Raw genomic sequence first — 27293 nt, 5'->3', positions numbered from 1 at the left:
AGTAACTAATTACTGATTACTTCCCCCAAAAAGTAATCCGTTACTTTACTGATTACTTATTTTCAAAAGTAATTACTTAGTTACTTAGTTACTTTTTGAAAACACAATTTACAACCTGAACAGGTGATAAAGCGATAGATCTTTCAGCCCAATTCTACTTTTTCTGCATAATCCTTCATACAAAATGTAATCAAATGGAAAAGTCTCTTTTTAAAACTTGTTTTATTAGTTTTAATCTTTTAACTTTATGCATCAAGCAAAAATTTAATTATATGCAACATTCTCTGACTTGAATAAATTAGTTTAACATTTAAACCTATTTTCTGCACATTCCAGCACATAAAATAAAATATTTTTTGTGTTTACACTCAGTCTTTCAAATAGATGCAAGTAAAACACAGCAGAAAATAAATAAAATCAAAGACTCAACGGTCCTGTTGCTCTATTTTCACCTGTAAAGCAGGACTGCGGTAGGCGGAGGTTTACCCTGGTGCAGGTGTGCCGCGGTCAGTGGAAGAATCCGCGAGTTTCTGTGAGTTTCCCATTACGTCGTATCTACTCGGTGCTTGCTTGGAAGTTTAGGGTTTTTTCGCTGTAAAAAGAGGTTTTCTTCCCACGCACCAAGGACGCTAATGTTTTGGTCACTTTTTATGGAATCAAACTCAAAGTAAGGTCAGGACTTCCACGCTTTAAACGCTGCACGCTCATACTCTCTCTGCACTCCATATGTGATCCATTGTTGATCTGCACACAGCTGTTGTCACTAACGGCGCACTCGCGTACGTCACTGTCATGAGACATTCTCGCAAAAAAAAAAAAAAAATCACGGTTTAGGTAACGCAGTAACGCAGCATTCCTACGGTCAAGTAACACGTTACTGCCCATCTCTGCGTGCCACATCCGTATGGGCTCAAAATGTGGTCATAAATATTTTGTACGTGTAAAAAAGATTTGTGTGTGGACTTAGAAAAAAAAACCCCTGCAAGTTACAAGTACGGATTTTGACCCTATTTTTCTTCCTTTCATCTGATTGGTCAATGTCATGTCAATCACAAATGTAACAATCCAATCAGAGAACAGATGGATTTGGCTTTCGAGGGGCGCTTTTTTTGAACTGAAGGTCTTTGAAGGGAATAAATGCCCTTTTACATGCCAACCCAGCGTTTTTTGGTGATTTGTGTGTCACAGGTCTACGTGTTTAATACAGGGACTTCCACAGCCTTTTCAACAGCGCTGCGGACCGCGGGGTGGGGGCGGGCAGTGTTTTGGAAATGATAGTCTTCATTACAAAGCTTTCTTCGTTATGAATTCGCATACATGTTTTTATTGAACATTTGAAGAACCAGCAAAAAAAAAAAAAAACTCTTGTAGAGTACATAAAGTCAGAGATAGAAACGACAAGGAGCAGGTGCATCTAGTGCAGGTAGAGCAGCTGCAAAAACCCACAGAGCCCAGCAGCCAGCGTAACAAATTCTGGATCTGCGCACTGTGACTCACAGCCATGGTCTCGGGTCAGCCCTGACTTTGTGTTAAACTAATCCTAAAGTAATAATGTTTTTCTAACCACTGATATACCACAACTTTATCCTTTCAACAGCTACTGAAAGTTAGGGGACCTAGCTGCTATCGGATATTTATATAGCGATCCTCCTGCTTCAAACTGTATCACCCTTCAAGGACCTGCAGTTCAAAAAAGCGCCCCTCCGACAGCCAAACCCATCTGTTCTCTGATTGGATTGTTACATTTGTGATTGACATGACATTGACCAATCAGATGAAAGGAAGAAAAATAGGGTCAAAATCCGTACTTGTAACTTGCAGGGTTTTTTTTTCTAAGTCCACACACAAATCTTTTTTACGCACACACAAATCTTTTTTACAAGTACAAAATATTTATGACCACATTTTGAGCCCATACATCCGACATCCTGTTTTACTTTAGTCCATGACGCGCTTACCTTCAGGGTCATACGTCACATGAAGACCAAGATAGTTCCAAACGCCAGATCTGAATGAGGGTGGGGGAGGTTCAGTTTGCCATGTTGCAAGGAGAGCTTAACTTCTGTCTCACTAGCTTGCGCTGTGCTCAGTGGATCTGCGCTCAACAGTGCAGCCTAGGTGAAGTAGTCGAACGCAGATCCACTGAGCTCTCAACACAGACAGCATCGTCAGAAGAAAAGTTGATCAAATAAATTAAAAATGTTGTATTGTTCGATACATATGCGTACCGAACCGAAAGCACTGTATCAAACGGTTCAATATCGATACGAGTATCGTTGCACCCCTAATGCATACGTATGCTTTCTTCAACCTCCGCCACATCCTCCTCCACCAAGAACTTCGTCTTCAGCCAGCATCGCCTCACTCAAAAGCCGATGGAAAAAGGTGCTTCGACTTACGAAAAACTTGACTTACGAAAGACCCTCTGGAACAAATTAATTTCGTAAGTCGGGGTTCCACTGTATATGAAAAGCTGAAAGGTGTCACGGCTGGGGGCAGTCGTGTGGTGTATTGAAAAAAGGATCCAAAATGCAGGTACTGGCTGGGGTGCGAGTGAGTGTTTATTTACAGCGGTGAGAAGGTGACAAAACAGGAAGAGTAGAGCGGGGAGTAAACAAACCTAAACTGGGAAAACTAAAGAACAAAACTTAAACCAGACACTCACGGGAGGAGGAGCAAAATGCACAAAGAGAGATGGCAGAGAGACGCAGAATGAATACCGGGTAACAGAATAATACAGACTGACATGGAACTAAACAGACGACGCGACAGAGAGCACAGGAAAACACAGGGCTTAAATACACGGGGAGTAATCAGGGAATGGGCCACAGGCGGGAGACACAGCTGGGAGCAATTAGGCTAACGAGACAGGGGAGAGGTAAAACTGAACACACTGACATGAGACATGAACTTTCAGAATAAAACAGGAAACTAACAGACACAGAGAACCAGACAGGACACTGAACTTGACAGGCAGACTCATGAGCAGACACAATAACACCATGGACAGACAGAGGGAACACAGAGAAGTGGGAGCAGGCAGGCAAAGAACAGAAACCTAACAAATGATAATAGATTGGATTTATATAGCGCTTTTCAAGGCACCCAAAGCGCTTTACAATACCACTATTCATTCACTCTCACATTCACACACTGGTGGAGGCAGCTACAGTTGTAGCCACAGCTGCCCTGGGGCAGACTGACAGAAGCGAGGCTGCCATATCGCGCCATCGGCCCCTCTGGCCAACACCAGTAGGCAAGTAGGGTAAAGTGTCTTGCCCAAGGACACAACGACCAGGACAGAGAGCCCAGGGATCGAACCGGCGACCTTCCGGTTACAGATGCGATTCCCAACCCCCTGAGCCACGGTCGCCCAAAATCACATGGCAAATGGCAAAATCACAACAGAATACACACTCGGAATGAACAAAAGCATAAGGAAACACAAAACACTGAGTCCTCAGACTCAGGACCATGACAAAAGGTGTGTTTGACTGTGTTAACTACTCAGTGGCGGTTCTAGCCTGTTTGGTGCCCTGGGCGAACACTCCCTCTGGCGCCCCCCCTAACAAACGTAAACAGACGTTTTCACTATCCATACTAATTGATGTTATCTTGTTGTATCTCTGTTGTGGTCAGTGCTATCCTCTATGCTGTTGCATGCTGGGGCAGCAGGTTGAGGGTCACAGATGCCAACAGACTAAATTAACTGATGCACAAGGCCAGTAACGTTGTGGGGATGGAGCTGGACTCCGTTAGGGTGGTGTCTGAGAGGTAGATGTTGTCCAAGATAAAGACAATATTGGATAATTCCTCCCACCCACTCCATGACATGCTGGCCCGTCACAGGAGCACGTTCAGTGAGAGACTGAGATTACCCATGATGCACCACTGACCGACACAGGAAATCATTCCTGCCTGTGGCCATCTCCCTGTACAACTCCTCCATCTAACACACTGTGAACACTGCAATAGTTTCACCCTTTTTACACACACTCTTTTCTACTCTGAAATATTCTTGTCAATTTTCTTGATATTTATTTATAATCCCCTCTGTTAATCCTTGATATTTAATGGAGTGATCTGTATGTATTAGTGCTATTTCTTAAATCTGTAACTCTGCTGTAACATAATGTATTACACAGTATTTGGAGTTTAGTCTGTTACTGTTGCTATTTTTACCATTTCTTCTTGGAGCAACTGTAACCCACATCATTTCCTTCAGGATCAATAAAGTATTCTGATTCTGATTGTTTCAGGATGACCTGCCATTATCCAATCACACATCTGCTTACCTGCATCTTTTGCTCGTTTCTCTTCCTCTTCTTTTCTCTTTTTTCTAAACAGAGGACCTGATGGCTTTGAACTTTCTTGTCCATCTTCCATTGGTTTTAATTTTGCACTCCAGTATGAACACCCATCCCTCAACCCGAGGATCGCCACAACATAACCTAATAGACCTACACCTTAGTTCACAGATTCACTTTGTCTCAGGTGTATTTCTGGTAGCATGAGTACGAGTAATTTATTAATTAAGTAATTAATTAATTAATTTATTTTGCCAATGCCCGTGATGCCGCCCCCCACCACCAACCGCCCGTGTCGCCCGTATCAAAAACCACTACTGTAACTACTTATTGTGGAAAGTAAAAATTCAGGTGATTTAGTGCTCATTAAAATGTGCTCAGCATCAGGTCGTGTCATGAATCATAAGCTGGCTTTAAAGAATAAAAGTATCAGAATCATAGAGCGTAGATGGCAAAAGAAAGGAAAAGTCTGCAGACTCCAAAAACATGGACACGTACCTTGAACTGGTTTGATTTGTAAAGCTGCTAGCTATTTTAAACCACTTCAAGGTCACTTTAAATCATTCAAATTTTATATGTAAATTCAGACTGTTATTGATGCTTTTACCTTAATTTTAAAGTGTATCTTTATTCCTTTTACTTTTACCTTAGTCTTAAAGTGTATATTAATTTCTTACTCTTTTTATATTTATTGCTGCCTTTGCACTGAATGAACTGGAGCCTCGTCGTCTCGTCTCCCTGTACTGTAGCAGAGAGGATACTAAAGTTTACTTTTCTTTTCAGGCGGAGACCGCATGTCCCGTTTACAAGTACTAACTCCGCCCATAAAACAGAATTCGGTGTGAGCTGGTGTTCGCTATAAGCGCACCTTCTCTGCTTACGCGGGTAATGTAGTCATTTTATCCATGCCCTCTATACAGCCGCTTGACGTCTAAACTACAATACCCATAATCCCTAGTTTACATGCACCTTGTGTTGACATCTGCCGGTAGCGTACTCACACACTGACTGTTGGACTTGTACGTGGCGCTTTAGGAAGCAGTTGAAGCGTAAGTTTCACGCTGTGAATGGTTTATAGACTCATCTGTCGCAGTTCCTGTTGCACTAATAGTGACGACAGTGTTAAAAGTGAGTTTTAAAGAGATGTAGCAGGCAGCATGACAGCCAGCTAGCAACGCGCATACTTAGCGTTAGCTTTGTGTGTAATAGTCGCGCGAGAACTTATAAAAGTCAGCTAAGGCGCGTGCATTATTCTTCTGTTGGAGATGTTTGTGTTAGCCACCTGACTTCCTGTAATCCGGGACCTTTCAAGTTCCCGGAGACAACATGCATCTGTAGATAAACCAAACCAGTCAGTTCACCAAGAAGTTTTTATTTTCCAGATCATTTCGTCCCAAGTGTCTCATTCACTCTCCCACGAACGCAGCCAGCCTGTTCACAGGTACCGTGACTACCATGACCACTGTACACGGACGGCGTGTTTGCTTCACAACATCAGTGGCTGTTGTGTCGCGACGCATAGGTCCAAAGCCCTTTGGCTGCTTTGTATGTGGAGTTGCTGTGGAGTAGAAACACTGAAGGTTCATCTTACTGTTGTGTTTGTATGTCAGCAGGTTCCAGGAGAACCATAGAGCCAGAAGAACCTAGATCCAGGACACCAGGTGTGTGGGGAGGGAAACAGACACGATGTCTCCTCCTCGACTCACAGGAGCACTTCGGTCCTTCTCCAGTGTCAGCAAGAAGGAGGACTTCAGCGAACAGCTCTATGATCTAAAGGTGAGACTAAACCGTTTATGAATGAATTGTGTTGATAATAACTTTTGTGTATAAGTGAGGTTTCCCGGACAAAGCAGCTGGTATACTAACAGACTGTCTTCATGTTGCTCTATAAAAAGAGTCAGAGCTCTGTTGAGCCCACTATTACTGTATTCTTGACGAGCAATTACTTAATGAATTTCTTCACAAATAACATTTTAATCATTAAAGATAAATTATTCATAACCAGCTCACAGATGTATCGATGTGTACTACTTACTATGAGTGCTACTCTTTATTTCTGGTTGATTTTTCTGAGGTATCTTTAGTGATTACTTCATCGTATCTGTTAGACCAGCGGTCCCCAACCCCTGGGCCTCGGACCGGTCCGTGAGTCGTTTGGTACCGGGCCGCGAGAGTTGAGGCTCAGGTGTGAAATGTCTGGTTTTCAGGGTTTTTTCAGCGTTATTTTGTTATCGTTTTATCGTTTACTCGGTTTTTCTGGGTCTTTTCACGTGTGTTATGAATAAACCTTTTTTTCGGTACCGGTACTAGTTTTATTTTGTTGTATTTATCCGCGACACCTTAAAGGCCGGTCCGCGAAAATATTGTCGGGCATAAACTGGTCGAAAAAGGTTGGAGACTGCTGTGTTAGAGTATTATTAGAAGGGGTAGGATACATTTTCATCTTAAAGCCTTCGAGTCAGAAAGTCTGAAAACTTTTTGATAAATCTTATCGTGATGGCTGGATCAGATGTCCCTGAACCCTCCCTTGGTTATGTTGCAATAGGCCTAGGCTGTGGGGGGCTTCCCATGATGCACTGGGTGTTTCTTCTTCAATCACTGGGTTTATACACCACTCTGCATTTAATCATTAGTTATTATTAATCTCTGGCTCTCTTCCACAGTTTGTGTTTTGCTCTGTCTTCCTCCCCACACCCCTAACCAGTCGTGGCAGATGGCCCCGCCCCTCCCTGCTTCTGGTTCTGCTGGAGGGTTCTTCCTGTTAAAAGGAGTTTTTCCTTCCCACTTTCGCCAAATGCTTGCTAATAGAGGTTGTCTGATTGCTGGGACTTCCTGTGTATTATTGTTGGGTCTTAGCTCACAGTATAAAGCAGCGTGAGGTGGTGGTTGTTGTGATTTGGCCCTACATAAATACAGTTGTGTTAAAATAAGTATTCTGTGTTAGGTCTTCACCAGACATCTCCACGTTGGCCTTGTCTGAGCACGGTGGAGCTCATTCATTAATATTTGCACAGTAACATTAATGCGCTGCTAAGTAAAAAAACAAGTACTTCATTAAATATGCGCACCAGTGTTCTTATTTCCATCCAGATCACTTTATAGAAATTCACACACATTCATACAAGCACTTCTTTTGTGCTCCTGTGTGTTAGTGTGCAGCGGACGCATCAGAAGCAACTTAGGCTTCAGTATTTGGCCCAAGGATACTCTGGAAGCCAGGTATCGACCCACAAACCCTCTGGTTAGCAGATGGCTCGAGCCACCTGTCCAAATTGTTTCCATCAAAGATGCTCTCACACACACACACACACACACACACACACACACACACACACACACACACACACACACACACACACACACACACACACACACACACCCACCATGTGATTTATCAGTCTGAGACGAGAAACTCGCTGCAACAGAGGAAAGAAAATCCCAGATTTGCAAATCTAAGTGCTGTTGATGTAGAGAGAGGAGGCTTTTCCCGGCACTCCCTCCAAAGCAGCCATGCTTGTTCAGCCTGTGTGTGCACATGCTGCGCTCTGTCCCACAGTTTCTCTGAGCTTCTCTCAGCCCTGCAGCGTCTGACTTTGGGTTGAGTTTGCTGGGGAAAGATTGACAGCTGTTTTGAGCATTCACATAATTTCTTCAGGGATTATTAAATTAATCTGATTCTGATTTCCACTCATGAATAATTTCTCCCACTGATGGACTTCAGATTGTTTGGGAATGCCTTCACAGATCAGTGGGCAGTAACAGTTAAGATCAGTGTTTCTTCTTGGTTTTGTGCGAGCACACCTGAATGATTCAGACCAGTGAACTGCCACACCTGTGCTTTTATTCAGGCACCGTTGATGTTATTCAGGTGCATTTGATTAACATCACCTAGCTGCTGCTAACCCTCTGATTATCTATGCAAGCAGTTCTTAATACTTAGATTTTCACATAAAAAAAATCTTACTGTTCTTTTGTTGTGCTCGAAGAAGTTGTTTCCTCGGCTGAAACTGTAGAGTTTGAATTCTCAGAAGAAGTAAATGAATCCATTAAAAGAGCTTGTGGGGCTCTAGAGCACGACTTCCATGTGATGGTTCAAACACAGAGCAGCCTTCCACTACAGTATAACATGTATGAGCTCAAACCAAACACCATGTTTGACAGCATGGTGTATTCCAGTGTTAGTTAAAGTCTGTCCATCAGCTCTGAGGAAATCCTGCGAGGATCTGATTGGCTGCTCTCCGTTCACCAGTCAGACTAACAGTGTGTGTGCTCGTTTGTGTGTTGGAGCTGCCCTCAAACTGTGTGACTAGATCCAAATGAAAAGTTGTTCTTAGGATGCTCTCGAGGATGAAAGCAGCCATTGTGTTTGTAACGTGCAACCACGAGCTGCTGCTTTTTTTAGCCCTGTTGGAGAAAAACTATGTAAAACTACACGGGCGTGGAAGTTTGACACGGCACCTACTGTGTATCTTGTAGTACAGGCTGAAACTATCGCCCAGGACAAGCTGACATGTTGTTGTGGTCTCAGACTGGACAAAAGTCTGGGACAAACAAGAGGCTGAATATATCTGTAGTAAAATGAAACGAAAGCTCAGCATCTGTAATGAAAATTGAATGTTTCATATTTGATATCAAGCAGCTGATGTGATTTCAACATGTTTGTCATATGACAGAAATGTTGTAGCTGTGCTGTGACAGGCTGTTTGTGACCCAAACGTTTCTGTGGCTTCTGTTTGTTGGCTCTGCTGCAGACGAGGTGGCCCGTGGCCTTTGAGCGGCTGCTGATGGCTCAGAGTAGCAACCCTAATTTTTATTGAATGGATACAAAGTTTCCTGCTGCTGGTGGCGAGCAGTCATGTATCCCAGACTTGACAGAAGAGGTTAAGAATACAAAGTTACTGACACAGCAGGGAAATGTTTGTCATTTCTGCTGTTGGAAATAAAACATAAACCAGTTTTTGCAGATTCTTTTTCTAACAACTAAACCTACAAACAAAAGTCGTCTTTTCTGCAGTGAAGATGCTATTTTCATACTTCCCATCTGCATTTAGGATACGGGATCTTTTCTTACTGAAACAAATAAGGATCAAGTACTTTGCTAGAGGAACGAGGTCAGCTGAGGTGCTGTACGCTCACCTTTACCTGCCAGCTTCCTGTCCTCTGCTCACTGATGACTTCCATATATTTGTGTCCATGTTTCCTTTTCCCTGCCAGTCAGCATTACTGTTTGTAATGTTTCTCAGTTTGTAGTAGTTTCTTAGATCAGCTCCTTGTGTTTAAAATGAAACTGAGCATGCTATTCAACCACTGATCTTCAGCTAGCTAAGCTCTCGTTAAATCCTCTAAGCAGAAAGTGTTTCTCCGTGGAAAAGCAAGCTGAAGGCAGCCCAACATTATCTCTCAGCTTTGGAAGACGTGCAGATGCTGATTGTAACGGAGTCGTTATGTTAATGCTTGTTCTGACCTCCTGAGCGCTGAGCGTGCATGAAGAGTCCACGACACGTGTGAACTGCACTGTTCTGGTGTCAGTGAAAAAGCAGAAACAACGAGCATTATATTAGCAGTAAATGAGATCAGCACTGACCAGTAGGGCTGCCACAATCGATTATTCTGATAGTCGATTAGTCACCGATTATTTTTGCGATTAGTCGACTAATCAGATCATCATCCATTGGACGTAAAACGTACAGCTTATTGCACCAGCAGCATCTGCTCTTATATAACTATCATTAGCTTACAGCTTTAAGTGTTTAAGGTGCTAACTAAAAATAAAGACAAGATGATAGTTTATTACATTTTAATGAAATCTGCAGATTGTTTGAAGTTTAATAAACTCCTTGCTATCTAAAATATAACAGGACACCGGAGTAAATTCTCCAGCATCTCACACTTCTGATGATCAGCTGTCTGCTTGATGTTTATTCAGCTGTGTAAAAACTATAACTTTAATCTCAGCCAAACCGATTTACTCAGGAACAAATAAAATACTAAAAAAAAGCCAAACAATAACATTGTTAAGTTATCTAAGTGACTCATATATCATGTTTAACCTGAGTAGCGAAAGACGGCGGTGGGTTTGAAAACGATTTGCCGGGAGTCCGGTGTTCTCACGGCGCTAGTTAGCCTAGCCCCCGGCTCGCTATCGAGCTAGTGGGTAACAGACATCTCCGAAAACGTCGGAGCGCTTTTGAAAATATGTTAAACGTTTATTTTGTGACGCAGAAAGAATAATAAGAGTAACATTAAAACTTACTAGCTGCCGCCATTGTTGGAAACTGAGCTGGGCCGCGCTATGAATTCTGGGACACAGCTTCTTCTTCTTCTGGGTTTAACGGCAGCTGGCATCCTTGTACATGCAGTGCTGCCATCTTCTGTTTCAGTCCGTTATTACACTCTTAAATCCTGCTACTTATTCCTGCGTCTTTTGGGATCTTACAAAGCTTCAAACGAGGCGTCGACTATTAAATCAGTCGTCGACGGTTTTGATAGTCGACGTAATCGTGACTAGTCGACTAATCGTGGCAGCTCTACTGATCAGTAAGCATGAAAACAAACAGAGCTGTTCCATATCACTCACAGTGTCATCGGCTTTTAGGTGAGTCGACCTCGTACTGACAAAGGTTCAAACAGTGAACCGTGGGAGTGGACCCATGATTCAGTCTCTGTTGATGAACCCTGCCCACAGTCAGTAAACTGGGCCTGTGTAATTAATAGTATAGGTTCTCATATGCTCAGTGAAATATAATAGAAATACTTTAGAAATACAGTGTTGTTAGTAATGCACAGGCTAAGTGCTGTTAACTAAAGGTGGTCATTTCCAGATACTTGTGATCAGAGCAGTGAGTGCTGCTCTTCTTGAAGTGTAATTGCATCTCTCTCTGTGACTCATTAGGCCAAGCGTCTGAAGAGACAGGAGCTGTTTGCCAGAGAGGGCCTGACGTGGCAGAAGATTGTCCATTTCTGCACCGAGCATCAGGACAAAAGTCAGCAGCAAGCTGCCAGTCAGGAGCTGAAGAGCCTGCTCCTGGCAGCCAAACAGATGGGTAAGGAGGCACACCTCAGCTGTAACTCGTGTTTGTGTGAAGCTGGAGAAGCGTTCATGAAAACCTCACAATGCCTGTTTCTGTTTATACTCATTAAAACCCTGAATAAAGAAGGGCGGGGCCAAAATGACATCATGCAGTGTTGGTAGGTTATATTTGGGGGAATTCTCTGCAAAAGCAACATGGAAGATTTTGCAGGTAGTTTTAATGGCTGTACTCTATCAGCTGTTAATGTGATCATGTGGTTATTGTACTGTTCACACGTCTTCCATGTGAAGGTTCAAACACAGAGCAGCTCAAACCAAACAGCATGTTTGATGGCAGAGTTAAAGTCTGTCCATGTGTTACTGAGCTCTGAGGAAACCCTGCGAGGATCTGATTGGCTGCTCACCGTTCACCAGTCAGACTAACAGTGTGTGTGCTCGTTTGTGTGTTGGAGCTGCCCTCAAACTGTGTGACTAGATCCAAATGAAAAGTTGTTCTTAGGATGCTCTCGAGGATGAAAGCAGCCATTGTGTTTGTAACGTGCAACCACGAGCTGCTGCTTTTTTAAGGCCGTTTTAATTGGTTTAAATCCTTTTCATCTGTTTTCACTTTGCCTCTCCAGCCTTCTTTGCTCTAGTCTGCCTCTGTCCTTTTGACATTTTTTCCTCTAATTGGACAATTATGCTGCATTTCTTTTTTTTTTTTAAGTGCAGTTCTGCTAAAGTATGAATTGTTTGGAATAATATTTAAATGAGGTGCAGGAACAGTTAGCTCGTGTTTGGCCTTTCCTGCTTAGAGCTGCCGACTCTTTCTAGCACTATTAATAGTGCTGTGCACAGATTTAATGGCCATATAAAGCAGTGCTGCTGTCTAGGCACAGCTAATGGTAATAGAAAGGGTAAAGGTGATTGTTGCAGCAATCCTAATAATCGTCATCATTAAAATGATAATCATTACATCCATTTTCCCTTAAGATGGAAATTCTCCTTTCTGCCAGTGTTTGGGCCACACTGGGTTTCAAGGAAGAAAAGGAAACCAGGTCCGTTCCTCACAGGGCAGCTAGTGTTTAATGAATCCTGTGGGTTATAAACCTCACGTGGACGTTACTGACAGAAGCTCCGGTCATGCTAACAGCTGAAGCCAGTCGACTGATACTGCTGGCAGTATGTGACTGCTGAACAACATCATGCATTTAAATGAGTCGATTGATTAGTGACTGCGTCCTTCTTTCCTGGCATTATTGGCTTTTTATGACTTGACATTATAACAGAGTTCATGTAGAAGGTAGAGTTTGGTGTTTCTCTGGGGCGGGTACAGGAACATCCATGGGTTTCTGGACAGTGACACACTTTTAGAGTTTTACTTCTGTATACTCGAACAGTTGATTTGATTGCAGTGCAGCGTGGACACCCAAGTCTGTGAATGCAATGACTCGAGAACGGGGCAGCTTTGATGAGTTCGAATCTCAGTGACTTCAACCCTCGGGTCGGGGTTTTTGAAAATGTAGTTGTGCCACAATCTTGGGCGATCGTGGCTCAAGAGTTGGGAGTTCGTCTTGTAATCGGAAGGTTGCCGGTTCGAGCCCCGGCTTGGACAGTCTCGGTCGTTGTGTCCTTGGGCGAGACACTTCACCCGTTGCCTACTGGTGGTGGTCAGAGGGCCCGGTGGCGCCAGTGTCCGGCAGCCTCACCTCTGTCAGTGCGCCCCAGGGTGGCTGTGGCTACAATGTAGCTGCCACTGTAGTCACCAGTGTGTGACTGGGTGGATGACTGGACGTGTAAAGGACTAGTAAAAGCGCTACAGAAATACAGGATATTTACCATTTGTCAGTGTCATAACTCAGGCAGGAGGCTGAGGGTAGAACTGGCAGCTGTGCTTCGAATAGTTGGATGTGCAGGTTTGTTGCAGTTGGGAGCGTCTACAGCCAGGTGCAGTGTTTGCTTCCACGAGAAGCTCAGCCACGCCTTTGCTGCAGTTGCCTTCAGTTGTTGCATGTTTACAGGTGTCTCTACCTTCAGTTCGTCTCGAGTCTGGAAACCTATTTTGGGTTGCAGTCAGAGTTCGATGCCTTTACAAACTCTTGGTTCTTGCAAATATAAAATGACCAAAGTGTGTTTTTGTTCAAACATGTGTGGACCTAACTGTAAATTCTGTGCATAACGCTGCAGTGCTAACTGTGGTGTGCATGTGCTTGTTCCACAGTGGCTTCTGAACTCGGTCAGGCGGTGGGTGAAAGCGCAGCCGTGTTCCTGTTTGAAACCTTCCACAACAAAGACCACGTTGGTACAGAGGAGACTCGGGCCATCAAACACATGTTCGGTCCCTTTCCATCATCGGCAGCTGAAGCGTCCTGCGCCTCTGTGGGTCGACTGGTGGCTTTGCTCGGTGACTCCCGAGTCGAAGACTTTATCCAGAGCCAACGCTCCTGCCGCAACCTGGACCGAAGCGCCGCTTTTGGGCGCAACATTGCTTTCTCACATGACGGTTACACACTCGACCCACTGGAGGGGCTGCCCTTCTCCGGTATCCAGGAAGAGAGTGCCAGCTTGGATTTCATCAACTTTTTCAACAACCAAAAGAGCGGCAAGAAGGGCATCAGTGAAGAGGCTCCGTCCAGTACAGGAAGCCCCCTGACCCCGGGGGATGGCTCCATCCTTAGAACAGAAGTAGATAAATATCTGTGTGGAGGCAACATGATGTCATCCAACCCAGAGGAGCTGTGCACGTCTCTGTTTGAAATGCTGGCCTCACACAGGAGCAACGATGAGCTGCAGAACGAGGTCTGTACCACTGGTCTGTTCGTATTAACCCTGAAGGTTAGGTCAATATATAACATGCGCATTAATAGAAGTCACTGGAAAGTAAGGAACTCATTTTATGCAGAAGTGTTGACTGAAGTTGGTGTTTCAGGGTTGTTTTTATCCTCACACATCATCTTCACATCATCAGAAATCAGTGCCTCTGTCATATTTAATATCTGTCTGCACTGTTTCTTCATGTGGACCAATCAGATTGTTTGTACAGATTCACCAGTGCTACAGCGTCTACACTGGTTGTTATGGTAACTTGACTTTGCAAACACTCAGGAATAGGATGATAGGTTTGTAGCATAAACCTATTCGCTGGAACGTTAAGACAATATAATTACACTGCAAGCAAGACACAAGTAGGCAAACTTCCTCATGTTTCTCGTGCACGGGAGAGAACCGGACAGGCACCGTTCCTTCGCTTGACCCCAGTTGCTCTCGTCCGTTCTCCCGTATCACTGTCCTTTTATTGAGGTTACATGAATATGCATAGGTTCATTAACATACGACGTCTACATACACAAAGAGTACCTTGCCTGTGTGTGTGTGTGTGTGTGTGTGTGTGTGTGTGTGTGTGTGTGTGTGTGTGTGTGTACTGCTGATCAAAGGGTCAAACATCCTTGGTCAGGAAGAGGGTAGCCTCCCCCTCACCCTAGATGGTTCATCCTAGATAACACGGTGAGGAAGTCCTGCAGTTCATCTAAACAAAGAGCACCTAGACTAGAACAGACGTAGCTACGTTAATCCTACCATAAAACAATAAGACACGGTATGACCTCTCATGCTCCCAAAGTGCTGTCTAATACACACAAAGTTTGCAGACTATCAAGGATCAAAACCTCTACCAATCTACAACTAATTACAAAACTCCAAGCATATATAAGTAAATATTTCTAAGCATAAATGACAATCAACAATACAAATCTAACATTTCCCCCCTTTTTGACCTTTATGCCTGAAAAGTTCCCAGGTATGAATACCTCATGTCTGACAGTTTCAATGCAAACCTTTTTATACTCAGCATATGTCAAATCACCCTAAATTACTGAAAGGTACACAGTTTAATAAATGTATTAGCAGTTACCCCATTCATTGAGCTCATCTCATGGCAAACTGCATCTTACGAGCAAACAAAGAAATTGTTAATTTAATAGTGAAAATAAAAAAGTAACATTTTCAAAAACATCTCAGCTTGGTGATGCTTCCTCCGGGTGTGCAAATCACATGTCTCTCTGCAGAGTGGTTTAAGCTCTGCAGGGCGTCATGAATGTCTCTTCCAGTTGTTTCCATCACTGTCCATAGGACCAGAGTCCAAATGTATGTAGAATAGACATTCAAACATACTAGTTGGTTTTGTGGTTCGTCAACATGGGTCTCAGCTATTTCCAAGCTGCAGACCTCTCAGCACTCTAGTTTTATGGCCTCTTACCAGCCCCCATCACCTGACTTCAGACCTTCGTCTTGTGAGGGGGATATTTATGACTCCTTAATTGTCCACGCTCTGCAGAAAAAGCTCTCTGTGGAAAGGGTGCTGGGTTCCGTCATCTTACTGCTGTTATGATCCCAGCAGCCTTCAGAGTGTCATCGTATGCACAGTACAGTGGCACAGCGTTAGGTGATGTTCATAGGAAACTGCTGTTATCACCACCATAGCTTCTGGTTCCTGTGCTTTTCACAGAATCATGATGTCATCCTCGAACTCCTTCTGCGCTGTCAATGGAGCTTGGCACGCTCCCCTCATCCCACGAGTTTTCATGTTCCAACGCTGCTGAAGGTTTAAGGCAGAGCACGTCGTACACCTTAGTTGTCTTCCTCAGCGTCAATATTGAATCTTTCATTTTATTTAAAATCTCCTGGAAGCTCAGTAGCACAGCTCTCTGTGTGATGTCTGCTGTGCTGAAGATGATCTCTGATCCTCCTGAAGCCTCTCTCCTGGCCTCAGCTCCCATCTTGTGGACGATCCTCTCCTCTATTTTGCAGGCAGTTTCATGGTCCTTGCTGTGGCTCCAAGGTCTGATTTCATGATGGGCCCCAACCAGCTTGACCTTTGACCTCAACCACTGCCTGGCTGTCAGCTATGCCTGGAATGGTTCACGCTTCTCACTGGGCCTCTGAAGATTTCTCAGGAGATTACTGCTGCACCTGTATTTCCTTGCTAAGAAGAAAAACTTCTATTTGGAGAGCATGTCAACAATCATCAAACCACATTCTTTAGTTCAGTGAACTTCACTTATAGGCCATCAAAGCCTCATCTGAACATGGATGCACCACTTGCATAGGTTTAATATTTGTAAATAAACGGCTAATCACACAAATCACTGCAACAATAATAAAAAACATTGTTTAATGTTAATCCTTGGACCCCTCCTCTTGACGCATGGACACACCCATGCGTCAACTCACCAAACCTGGATTCCAGTCTTAAAGAAAAAGATTAGCTAGATCATATCCCAGGCAACATCAGGGCATCTCCTCCCCTGGAGCAGCACCACCCTGGACCCATAATCCTGCAATGAAAATGTTAGTGTGCTTTGCATATCAAGTTTGCTTAACACCTGGCTCTCCCAGGAGCCTGCATACACACCATCATGGCCTGGAAAACAAAATCTGGAAGTAAAATCAAACTCCATACCTGTAAACAATTGTATCATAAGGACAAGAAGCATTCAACATCAGCAAGACAAGTGTCATGTGCAGGTTTTCTCAAATCAGTAAACTACAATTATTTTCATAAGTCGCCTCAGACATGGATCATCCCATGTACTCAGGCAACATTAATGTAATCGGTGACTGCTCTTAAGCAAAGTCACTCCACTTATATATTACTATGGGCTCAAAAGTGGCCAGCTAATGAGCCCATATCAAACTATCCCAGAAACACTGTATCTCTTATTTGTTTTACTCATGTCACTTGTCCGTTTCAGCTGAATCTTCCACAGCATTCTCAAAGAAACTAACATTAGCAATACACATTGACTGTAGTCAGACAGAGGTCAGACACAGGTCAACAGGTTCCAGAGGTGCCATAAAAACACCATAAAGTCAACCCTAGCTGTGGAAAGAAGTAACACCAGTTCTCAACACAGGAAATTTCACACAGGTTATTCACATTATCAAAGTAACCTTCACATTTTCCCATCAACACAATGCAACAGCATCACCACTCATAACCTGTAAACACAGTTTTCCTCACACATAAACCCAGAAATCCTGTAGTAGGAAAAAACATCAACCAGTTGTCCTGGTATAAATCGCATCATCAATTCACATGAAGAACTGGCATGCTGTAAGAAAAGAAAATGCAAATATTAGCGCTTGCGCAGGCGTATGCATACTTTGTCACAGTTATCTCTGTGAGCAACTCAAGCCTATGAATAACACACCTGATAAATGCACAGACACAGAAAATGGCATTTAAAAGGTTAAATCATCATGCAACCTCGAGTGTTGCTGTCATCTTTCTGCTCCTGTAAAAGGAAACACATGGGTTCATCTGCACCTTTGTCAGGTGGGGGTTAGCTTCACACAATCATGTTCAGTCAGTCAGATATTTTAAAATTCTTACTCATTCACTCAGTGGTTCCTTCTTTTGCTAATTGTGGAAATTATCATCGCATTCGTTTCCACGCTCAGCAAAACGACGTTATTTCAAAAAGAAAAATAATTTAGACTGGATTTCCTCGTTGAATCCTTTTTGGGGGGGACTCTCATTTCCTAATTGTCCCAAATAAGTGGCTTTCTCCTGAACCCATTTTAAATGTGGAGAAACTCACTTGCAACAATTTTCTTGACGACGTGTAACGCTTTTAATTCCCGACTTGCAGATCTGCTCAAAGAAAAGAAATTCACAAGCAAAAATCAGTGCTTGTTCAAAAATGAAAAATAAAAAATAACAGAGATTATCAAACCAAACTCTCAGTGCACTGTGAAAGTATCAAAATAAAAAGGCCTTGTTAAGTCATGACACAAGCTCCTCATCTCAGGAGGGTAAATCATACCATTAGCATGGTTTATCATACCATCATACTAATCGGCAGGCTCAACTTCACAACAAAAGAAAAATCATCAGCTAGATTCACTCCAAACCAACCATCAGCTGCACAACACACAACATAACCCTAATGTCATATTAGCTATGAGTTTAATCACCCGGTCTGTGCTCTTCACTCATTTAAGCCACAGATCTATTTTATTCAATTTTTCCTTTTTCCCTTCATCATAAAACATGTGACATGCTGTCATGCACTTCACAAAACAGTCTGTTCTGACGTATTCAGAGTTGTGTATCTAAATACAGGATTCACTCGCACATCAAAGCAGGAAACTCAGTGTTTTAGAGTCTCCACTCAACACACAACAAACTCCAACACATCTCATTCACTCGTGCTAGAATTCAGTCACCTTTCATTAATCTAAGAACGATCAACTAATTTGCATATCAGCTATTAACCCACTAAGTTGACAGGACGACAGAAAAGCATGTTCAAAATAGTATCACAAAAGACAATTTCCCTCATACAGTAAATTACTTATGCTGCCTCAATCAAGCAGGAAGCTTCTCCCAATTTACCATTTTAACACTAAATTTATTGTCTGATCACTGGTTGGTCAAACCAGGATCTTTTTTTTTTTTTTCCCACAAAAGTTAAATTGTTGTCCTGCAACTTGTAGAGTCAATTTTTTTCTTTAGGATAAATTCAGTATTTGATAACAAGTGTCTGCTAAATTGACACTATTGTAACACTGATGAAAGATAACAAGCTAATTTTCATTGCATGGGTTTGTGTTATTAGGCAGGTCTAATGCATGTCTGTGGAGCTGCATCTCCAGCAGAGCATGTTCTTAAAGCTGCCTTTCCTACACACTTCTCTGCTATTATTTAATCATTTCTTAACTAATGTGCTATGAGTCTTCATGAGTCATTTTGTGTTTGGAATTGTTAGTAGGGTTAATGCATGTTCTGCTTGTGTGTGTGTGATTTTGTATATGTTTCTATTTTCGCAATGTTTCAGACTCCGTCTCAATTTTCCAACTTAAGCAGTCAGTTTTCTTTTCCCCAGGTTTGCTAACCCAAATTTTGATTTCCCACATTAAATAATTCCTATGTGTTCTCACCTAGTCTTCTCACTCTGTTGTCCTCTCACTCTTTTGTCCTCTCCCTCTTCAACAGTCCCGGCAGTTCTCCTTCAGCTTTGTCCTGTCTAGTAGCTGAAGTGCTGCTGCTGCCTTCTTGGGCGACTTCTTAGCAGCTGCTGCCGATTTCTTGGCTTTGGCCGCGGCGGGCTTCTTGGCTTTGCTCTCAGTAGCCTTGTTCATCTTGAAGGATCCGGAGGTCCTGGTGCCCTTGGTCTGCACCAGAGTGCCCTTCGCCACCAGGCTCTTGATGGCGGTCTTGACACGGGCCTTGTTCTTGTCCACATCGTAGCCTCCGGCAGCCAGAGCCTTCTTGAGAGCGGCCACAGACAGGCCGTTGCGCTCCTTGGAAGCGGCCACGGCTTTCACAATCAGCTCGCCCACGCTGAGGCCGACCTTCTTGGGCTTGGAAGTCATCGTCTTCTTCTTCTTGGCCTGAACCTCGGCGCAGGGCGCAGGGCGTGTTTATGATGGAGCCTTTCCCACCACAGCGCTGGCACGTTGAACGCATCATGAAGGGTCCATTTCTTTCATGTCGCTAGCCGCATGTGGCTTGCCCGAGTCACTCAGTCCTTTTTGAGCATTTCAACATGCTGCCTTCTTGCTCGCCCCTCCGTGAAATTCAACCAATCAGACAGGAAGATGGGTTTGCTTTCTTCTTCTGCTGCTGTTTATCCACCTTTGCTGGGACTTTTTGTGCTCAGGACTTGCTGCTGTCATTCCTTATCTTCAGGGAGGAGTGAGCTCGCTTGTGAGGTTGAGAAACACATGGCACTGTAAATAAGTCAGCCAGAAACTTGGCCTGCATGTTTCCAATGATGTTAAAATATAACTTTCTTCCGACTGTTGCATGTGGAAAATTGATACAGGTCTGCTTTTCACCTGAAAGTGACAAACTAAAACATGTTCATTATTATCATCACTGCTTAATCAACACACATCTCTCTCTCTCTCTCTCTCTCTCTGTCTGTGTTTGTGTGAACAATCCTTTCTTAAAAGCAGAAAATGACATTGTAGTTGTTTTTCGGCTGATCAACACAAAACCTTTTTCCTATGATTATTTCTCTTCGTCTACAATGTAGTAATTTGTCTCTTTTTTTTTTTTTTTTTTTTTACAATAGCTGGTGGTCTGCAAAATCACCGCTCTCACTCACAATCAGAGGCAATCACTTTTGCACAGTGCACAAAAACACTGTGATGTCAGACACATTCACACTCACTTTTTCATCTGCATAAATAAATCATATGGCTGGAGATATGTGCCATGGTGATCCATAAGCATGATCACCAGTTTATTTAATTATTTTTAATCCAACAAAACAAATAAACAAAAACATGATGCTGATGCTACACACACACACGAGTCAAGGTGCAGAAAAACTGCTCATGGAAACGCTGCACACTCTCTGTTTCCCTCTCTTTGAGTAGTTCTCAGACAGCTCTTGATCTGATAATGTGTAGCTTGCTCATCAGCTCAAAAAACAAAAACAAAACTGCAACGCGACATCACACAGTAGTTGCTCTGCCCACAGTGGCAAAGTCTTACACTTACATATTCAACACAGCTTCTCCATCATGTATTTTTAGATGTTTCATACAGGGTTGAGCATATTAGTTGTTTTCACAGATGTGCTCTATATCTCAACAATGGCTCATAATAAGACGACAGTCTTCCACACAGGTCAAGTGCCTCTATGCACTTCATGAGTTTAAATATTTATCTATATCACTTCACCTCACATGTCATTGTACTGAATTTAAGCAACCACAAGCTTAATGTAGATTACTTTTAACAACTATCCACCTCAATTAAATCTATGGTCTGGCACACAGGCTGCTGTCGATCAGGGCAAGCTAAAGAATAAACATTGTGTCAGCAAGGGGTGGGGGGAAAGCCATTCACCAGAGCATATCTTAAGTGCTGCTGATGTGGGCTGGCCTTCTCCACAGCTCTCCAAGGCTGGTGTGTTTTCTGAAAACTTCTAACATCTTAATCTCTTCCATTTATAAGCCTGCGATTAACCGCACGGCTCAGGTCCGCGTGACCGCGCTCGCGTGAACCCGCGCAGCTGTGGAGCCGTCGCTCTCTCTCTTTTTTACATAAATACTTTGTGCTGCCAGGAGCAAAGTCCAGCACAAACGTCTGTCTCCCTCCGACTCACTCTTGGTTGCTTAGAAACCCATGATAACAACAACAGTCGGTGTCACAGACCACATGTTCTGCTCCGCACACACAACAACAACAACAACAACAACAACGACGACGACAATGACAACAACACAAAATAGGCCTACTGTCCAGCACAATCTGGACCCCGCGGAACTTCTCAACACCCCACTGAGCGGTGGAGAACTCACTACAGTACCCCACACAGCGGTCTGTATTTCGCCCCACTAAGACGGCGAACCAAAAAAAGTTCGAACTGCGCAACTCTGCGACTTAATGCTTCTGTACAAAAAACCCCACTGAGCGGCCTTGTACATCGCCCCACTTAGACGGCGAATTTTAGCCCCACTAAGCGGCCACGGACAACGCCCCACTGAGCGGCGAAGACGTACAGTTATAGAGTTGGACTCTAAACTTACTCGGTGTTGCTTAGCGTGTAATATCAGCCTCGAATCCCGCCAATCGCCATTCATCGAGGAGAAAAGACATACAGCGAATCCACAGGAACTTCCTGGCTGACGTCAGTCTTTCAGCGTGTCCCTCCTCCCCTCGGTGAACGCGATTCCAGGGCTCTGGCATCGAAGGACCAATTAATGATAGGTTTGTAGCATAAACCTATTCGCTGGAACGTTAAGACAATATAATTACACTGCAAGCAAGACACAAGTAGGCAAACTTCCTCATGTTTCTCGTGCACGGGAGAGAACCGGACAGGCACCGTTCCTTCGCTTGACCCCAGTAGCTCTCGTCCGTTCTCCCATACACTGTCCTTTTATTGAGGTTACATGAATATGCATAGGTTCATTAACATACGACGTCTACATACAAACAAAGAGTACCTTGCCTGTGTGTGTGTGTGTGTGTGTGTGTGTGTGTGTGTGTGTGTGTGTGTGTGTGTGGGGATTGCTGATCAAATGGTCAAACATCCTTGGTCAGGAAGAGGGTAGCCTCCCCCTCACCCTAGATGGTTCATCCTAGATAACACGGTGAGGAAGTCCTGCAGTTCATCTAAACAAAGAGCACCTAGACTAGAACAGACGTAGCTACGTTAATCCTACCATAAAACAATAAGACACGGTATGACCTCTCATGCTCCCAAAGTGCTGTCTAATACACACAAAGTTTGCAGACTATCAAGGATCAAAACCTCTACCAATCTACAACTAATTACAAAACTCCAAGCATATATAAGTAAATATTTCTAAGCATAAATGACAATCAACAATACAAATCTAACATAGGACATGCATCATCCTGCCCTAGACCATCTAGTACGAACCCCACCTCTAAAGCACCATCTGCTGTCATGTCGTCCTGCACGGTGCTCAGCTCGTAGCAGGCTTGGAGGTCATCCATACGCTTGATTATAAACCTGACAGACTGTTGTGATGCTTTCATCACTACATTTCTGTGAAGTTTGACCTCTCCCACTGTTATGTTTATTGTTGTGCAACATCTATTGATTCTATCACGCTGACCTTCAGCAGCACTGGAGTTATCATGTCCTGGCTGTTAAACCATACTTGGCCTTTACCTCTGCACATTTCAGACTTGTACATTTTGACCTTCAGTGGCAATAAAGACCTGGAAATATTAGGAGCCTAATGTGCACACAGTTAAGACCATAAGGAGAGATGTACCAGTGCTGCCAGTGCCTGACTAGGGTTTGTTTTTCCCACCGTGTGACCTGGGACACTGATTAGAACTATTAGAAAATGATAGCAACAGTGTTACAGTAAATTCACCAGGTAACAGGATGTGGACCCTTTTGTCTTTCACTTGTATCCATAATTTTCCTGATAACTGCTTTGATCCTTTGCCCATATCAAGGCTCTTACTGGGGCTGCTGGTGTGTGCTTGGATATGAGCTGTGAACACACGGAGCTTTAGCTGTAGGTGTCAAAGGGATTTCAAGGTTTGATTGTGTTTGTTGTTGTAAGGTTTTCGTTGTGTTGCTGTTCTCTTTGGTCACAGGTCGAGGACATTTCAGTCCCTCTCTGTCCACAGGTATTTGAACACATCTTTGACTGTGGTGCCAAAGAAACGATGCATTCAGTGCACGTTTGGTGGTGTTTGTTTTTTAGTAGATTCTGCAGTGAAATCATCTAAATGATTAGTATAATGAATACGCGTGTTCACACCAGGGCTGTGTGGTCTGTTCTTCCTCTTCGTTGAGTGCAGACACAAACACCCTTTGGAGACGTAGTGTCGGCTCCAGTTTAACTCCAGTGCTGTTCCTTCATATCGTGAACATGACCACAGTAAACACACTGTAGGTGTGAAAATGGCTGTAAATATTCACTTTGTCAAATCAAACGTATATTTTTGGAATTCTGTGATTTAACGATGATGAAAACAAAGAGTGGAAATGAAACCTGAGCTCAGCGGTGATGCAGATGATGTGCTGGTGTGTTCAGTGTGGCAGGGGTGCACTTGTTGCCGTGCTGTTAGCCATCAGCTGTCTATTCTGAAGCCAAGAGAAGGAAAAGTGTTGCATCAATACAAAGGTATTTAGAGATAGTGATGAACTTATATTCACAGTTTAAGGAACAAAAGCAAAGTGTTCCTCGGGAAAAGCAGGATGAGTGTAAAAGCAGTGACTGCCATCAGCTGTGTTTCTTCTGTCAGCAGCTGAATGATCACTGCGTGCTGCTGCGCCTCTTCATATTTGCCTCAGGGTCGTCACCACAGTAGAATTTCAAACTCGGCTGCATCACAGGGAAGATGTTTACCTCTGCAGCTACACCAGTGTTGGTGAAGAAGTCCTTTCTTAGTCAACTTGTTCATTTTCACCATCGATCGTGGTGATACATTTTACAACCTACTAATAAATGAATGGGTGAGCAAACAGCACAATACCTAACATGCACATATTTTCATTATTGTAGAACAAGAGTTAAGAAAGTTAAAATATAGAAACGTCACTGTCAGCCGTGCAGCTGGCTACAACCAGACGACACATCAGCCTGCAGCTCTGCATCCTCAGCTGTGCTGTGCAGGCCTGAAGCCCGTCCTGTTGGTCTGCTGTTCACTTTATCTCATGCTCTGGACTCAGCTGTGGTGCACCCACTGCTCTGCACATCTGGTTCTGCTCTGCACATCTGGTTCTCTGTGTGTCTGTAATCCACTTTGCCTTGGTTCAGTATTTTACAGCCACTGTGTTAATGATAAACGATGGAGGCTCTCAGGTCATTGCTTATCTTGGACAAAACTGTTTAATACTTCAGTGTTGATGAAACTGAAGCTCTACGGACACGTTTAAATTCCTCCTAACATGAACATGAAGGAGCTGTTAGTGAGCGGCGGAGCTGTGTGTCCGCCTCAGTCATGTGCTTCTTTCTTTTCTGAGTCTCATTGTCAGACCAGTAACATCTGGATGTGACTAAATTTGTACTGCAAAGACTTTGTGTGCTATTGTGTAGAGTTTAGACTTTGACCGAGCAGCTTGTTGTGCTGAACGTCTGCTCCATGGAAACATTATCCACATCCTGGAAAGCATACAGTCACAAAATAATCAGCATAGCTGATGTTCTTTAAGCATAAAGTGCAGCACAGCATAAAGCATAGAGTGGACACGAGGTTTGTGAGTGCAGTAACTTGAGCTCGACACCACAGCTGTGTCTGCTAAACTGTTTTAACCTTCATTTACCCACAAAGTTGATTCTGTTCATCTGGAGTAACGTTCGTCACTCATCAGCTGACTTCTTCAGTCCCAGCTGACTGCAGGTTTCCAGCCTTATAAGCAGGACATTTAAACAATGACTGAAACCAGCAGCAGTGGCTGTGAGGTTCAGGATCATAATATGCAATAATTGTATAACTGTCATGACCAGTGATCACAGAGAGCTGGAGAATGGTTCCTCAGCTCTCTGCAGTCTGAAAGCTCCACGTCCAGATGAACAGAATCAACCTTTGTGGGCTTTCTTGCCTGGATGATTGAGCATCAAGACTGCCCTCAGTTAGTTTTTAGCTCTGCCGCTGACAGACAGCTCCACCTCAGTCTAAGTGGGAACTGTTGTCTCTCAGTGAACTTCAGTGAACCAGGATCAGAATACTTTATTAATCTCTAAGCACATTATGTGGGTTACAGTTGCTCCAGGACAGTAACAGACGAACTATTTAAACAATGCAATATGTTACAGAATTTTCAAATGTAAGAAATCGCACCAATATTTACAGATCACTCAATAATAAATATCAAGGACTAACAGAGGTGATTATAAATAAATATCAAGAATACTGAGATGATTTGCTGTGTCATTCTGTGGTGCATTATGGGTAATCTCAGTCTCTCACTGAGCGTGCTCCTGTGACTAGCCAGCACGTGTTTTTATATTTGTATTTTATATTTTTGACGTAAGCGTTGTATGACGTGGTGAAACAGCAGCCCTGAAGAGTGACAGCTGTTTAAATGTCCAAACACTGGAGTGTAAGTTTTTGTGTGAGGGATTTGCTGTGCAGCTTTGGGGTTTGTTTGGATCTACATCTTCCTGTGTAAAGCAGATTAGGCTGCTCGTTGCACGGGTCTGTTTCTCACCCTATTTGAACCTCTAATTTGCTATTCTTCACATTCTCATATGAAGCAGGAAACCATTTTGTGCCTGTGGATTTTCAACACTTCACTTATATGTCCAGGCTTTCATCTGCCCCTACCCCACAGCCCTTCTATCAATTTAGCACAGAGTCAGAATTGTACAACTTCAGCTGGTTCCAGTTGCTTCCAATGTTTCTCATGTAGTTGACATTTGGAAGCCAACTTTCCCACAGACATCCTCAGGTGTAGACTGCTGTGTGTGTGTGTGTGAGCAGAGACACACACGGAAACACACTGTGAGAGTGCACCTGCAGGCTCTCTATGCATCTACCTCTGTGTGACTCCAAAGTCAACACTAAAGTTTAAAGGCTTTGCACTCTGTGGCATTAAAGCCAACAATGGAGAAACTCGCTTCTTATTATTTCTCATTGGTGACCTTGGATTGCTGACATTTTGTGGTGGGTGCTGAGTGCAGGCGGGAACCGCGGACTGCAAAGCCATTTAGTTACATACAGATTTGGTCATGTCATTTCATAGTGAGGGGAGTTCAGTACAGTAGCAGGGAGATATCTCAGAAACTTTACATCTTTATAATTTTAAGCTTATGTTGACTTCTTCCATTATCAACTGGTTTTCCATTACAGCTGATTACCACCTAATATGCGTGGTCATCGTCATAGCAACGCGGCCGAGTGTCCTGTGACGTAATTGGTATACGACACAAACCATAGAACAAAGATGGAGGTGGAGGCGATGATACACCTGCTGCTCGCTCTGTGGCTTTTCGTCACACTCGGGGACCACGCCGTTGGTTTTGTAGCCATCTCCCTCATCGCCGGGTTTCAAAAATGGTGGTTTTGATTTTTGTGCATGAGACTCTCTCATGTCTCATCGAGTGACGCCACTGACGAGCCAGTTGCTAGCATGCGGTCTGACAACATCACATTTTAGTACCTGCTCGGATCGCTTGGAATCCTGGCTGTGCAGGAACTATTTTAGTACCCGGTACCAAGTACTATGACCTAATGAAAACCCCGAAAACTGTGAACAGTCGATCCGAGTAGGTACTAATGGAAAACAAGTAGGCCTGCAGAGCGAGAGCGAAGAGCTCTAATAGGGTGATATGGTACTACAAGGTCATTAAGATAAGGTGGGGCCTGATTATTTAAGACCTTGTATGTGAGGAGCAGGATTTTGAATCCTGGATTTAACAGGAAGCCAAAACAGGAGAAATCTGCTCTCTCTTTCTAGTCCCTGTCAGGACTCTTGCGGCAGCATTTTGGATCAGCTGAAGGCTTTTCAGGGAGTTTTTAGGAC

The 27293-nt window shown here is 43.5% G+C and overlaps 1 protein-coding gene and 1 pseudogene across 6 annotated transcripts in view; one reads left to right on the top strand and one right to left on the bottom strand.

Moving 5' to 3' along the window:
• The first annotated feature begins 5248 nt into the window (after positions 1-5248).
• ascc3 (activating signal cointegrator 1 complex subunit 3) overlaps positions 5249-27293 on the top strand; it is a 160933-nt gene continuing 138888 nt past the window's right edge. The window contains exons 1-5 of one of the 6 annotated variants that reach the window (XM_085421970.1): positions 5263-5356; positions 5690-5748; positions 5918-6083; positions 11200-11350; positions 13538-14115. In XM_085421970.1, coding sequence (XP_085278096.1) covers positions 5994-6083; positions 11200-11350; positions 13538-14115 — 819 coding nt within the window. In that variant the 5' untranslated portion in view covers positions 5263-5356; positions 5690-5748; positions 5918-5993. Of the gene's footprint in view, positions 5357-5416; positions 5436-5457; positions 5749-5917; positions 6084-11199; positions 11351-13537; positions 14116-27293 lie in introns of those variants that run through there. The other 5 variants (XM_085421974.1, XM_085421972.1, XM_085421971.1 and 2 more) reach the window with 5 other exon arrangements.
• On the bottom strand, positions 14653-22675 carry LOC146658367 (histone H1 pseudogene; annotated as a pseudogene).

The sequence above is a fragment of the Rhamphochromis longiceps genome, linkage group LG11 (assembly GCF_057381845.1).
Source record: "Rhamphochromis longiceps isolate RC_006_pf linkage group LG11, R_longiceps_female_GT1.1, whole genome shotgun sequence".
NCBI classification, from domain to species: domain Eukaryota; kingdom Metazoa; phylum Chordata; class Actinopteri; order Cichliformes; family Cichlidae; genus Rhamphochromis; species Rhamphochromis longiceps.
The sequence above is the reverse complement of the archived record's forward strand: the minus strand, read 5'-3'. Positions and strand labels throughout refer to the sequence as shown.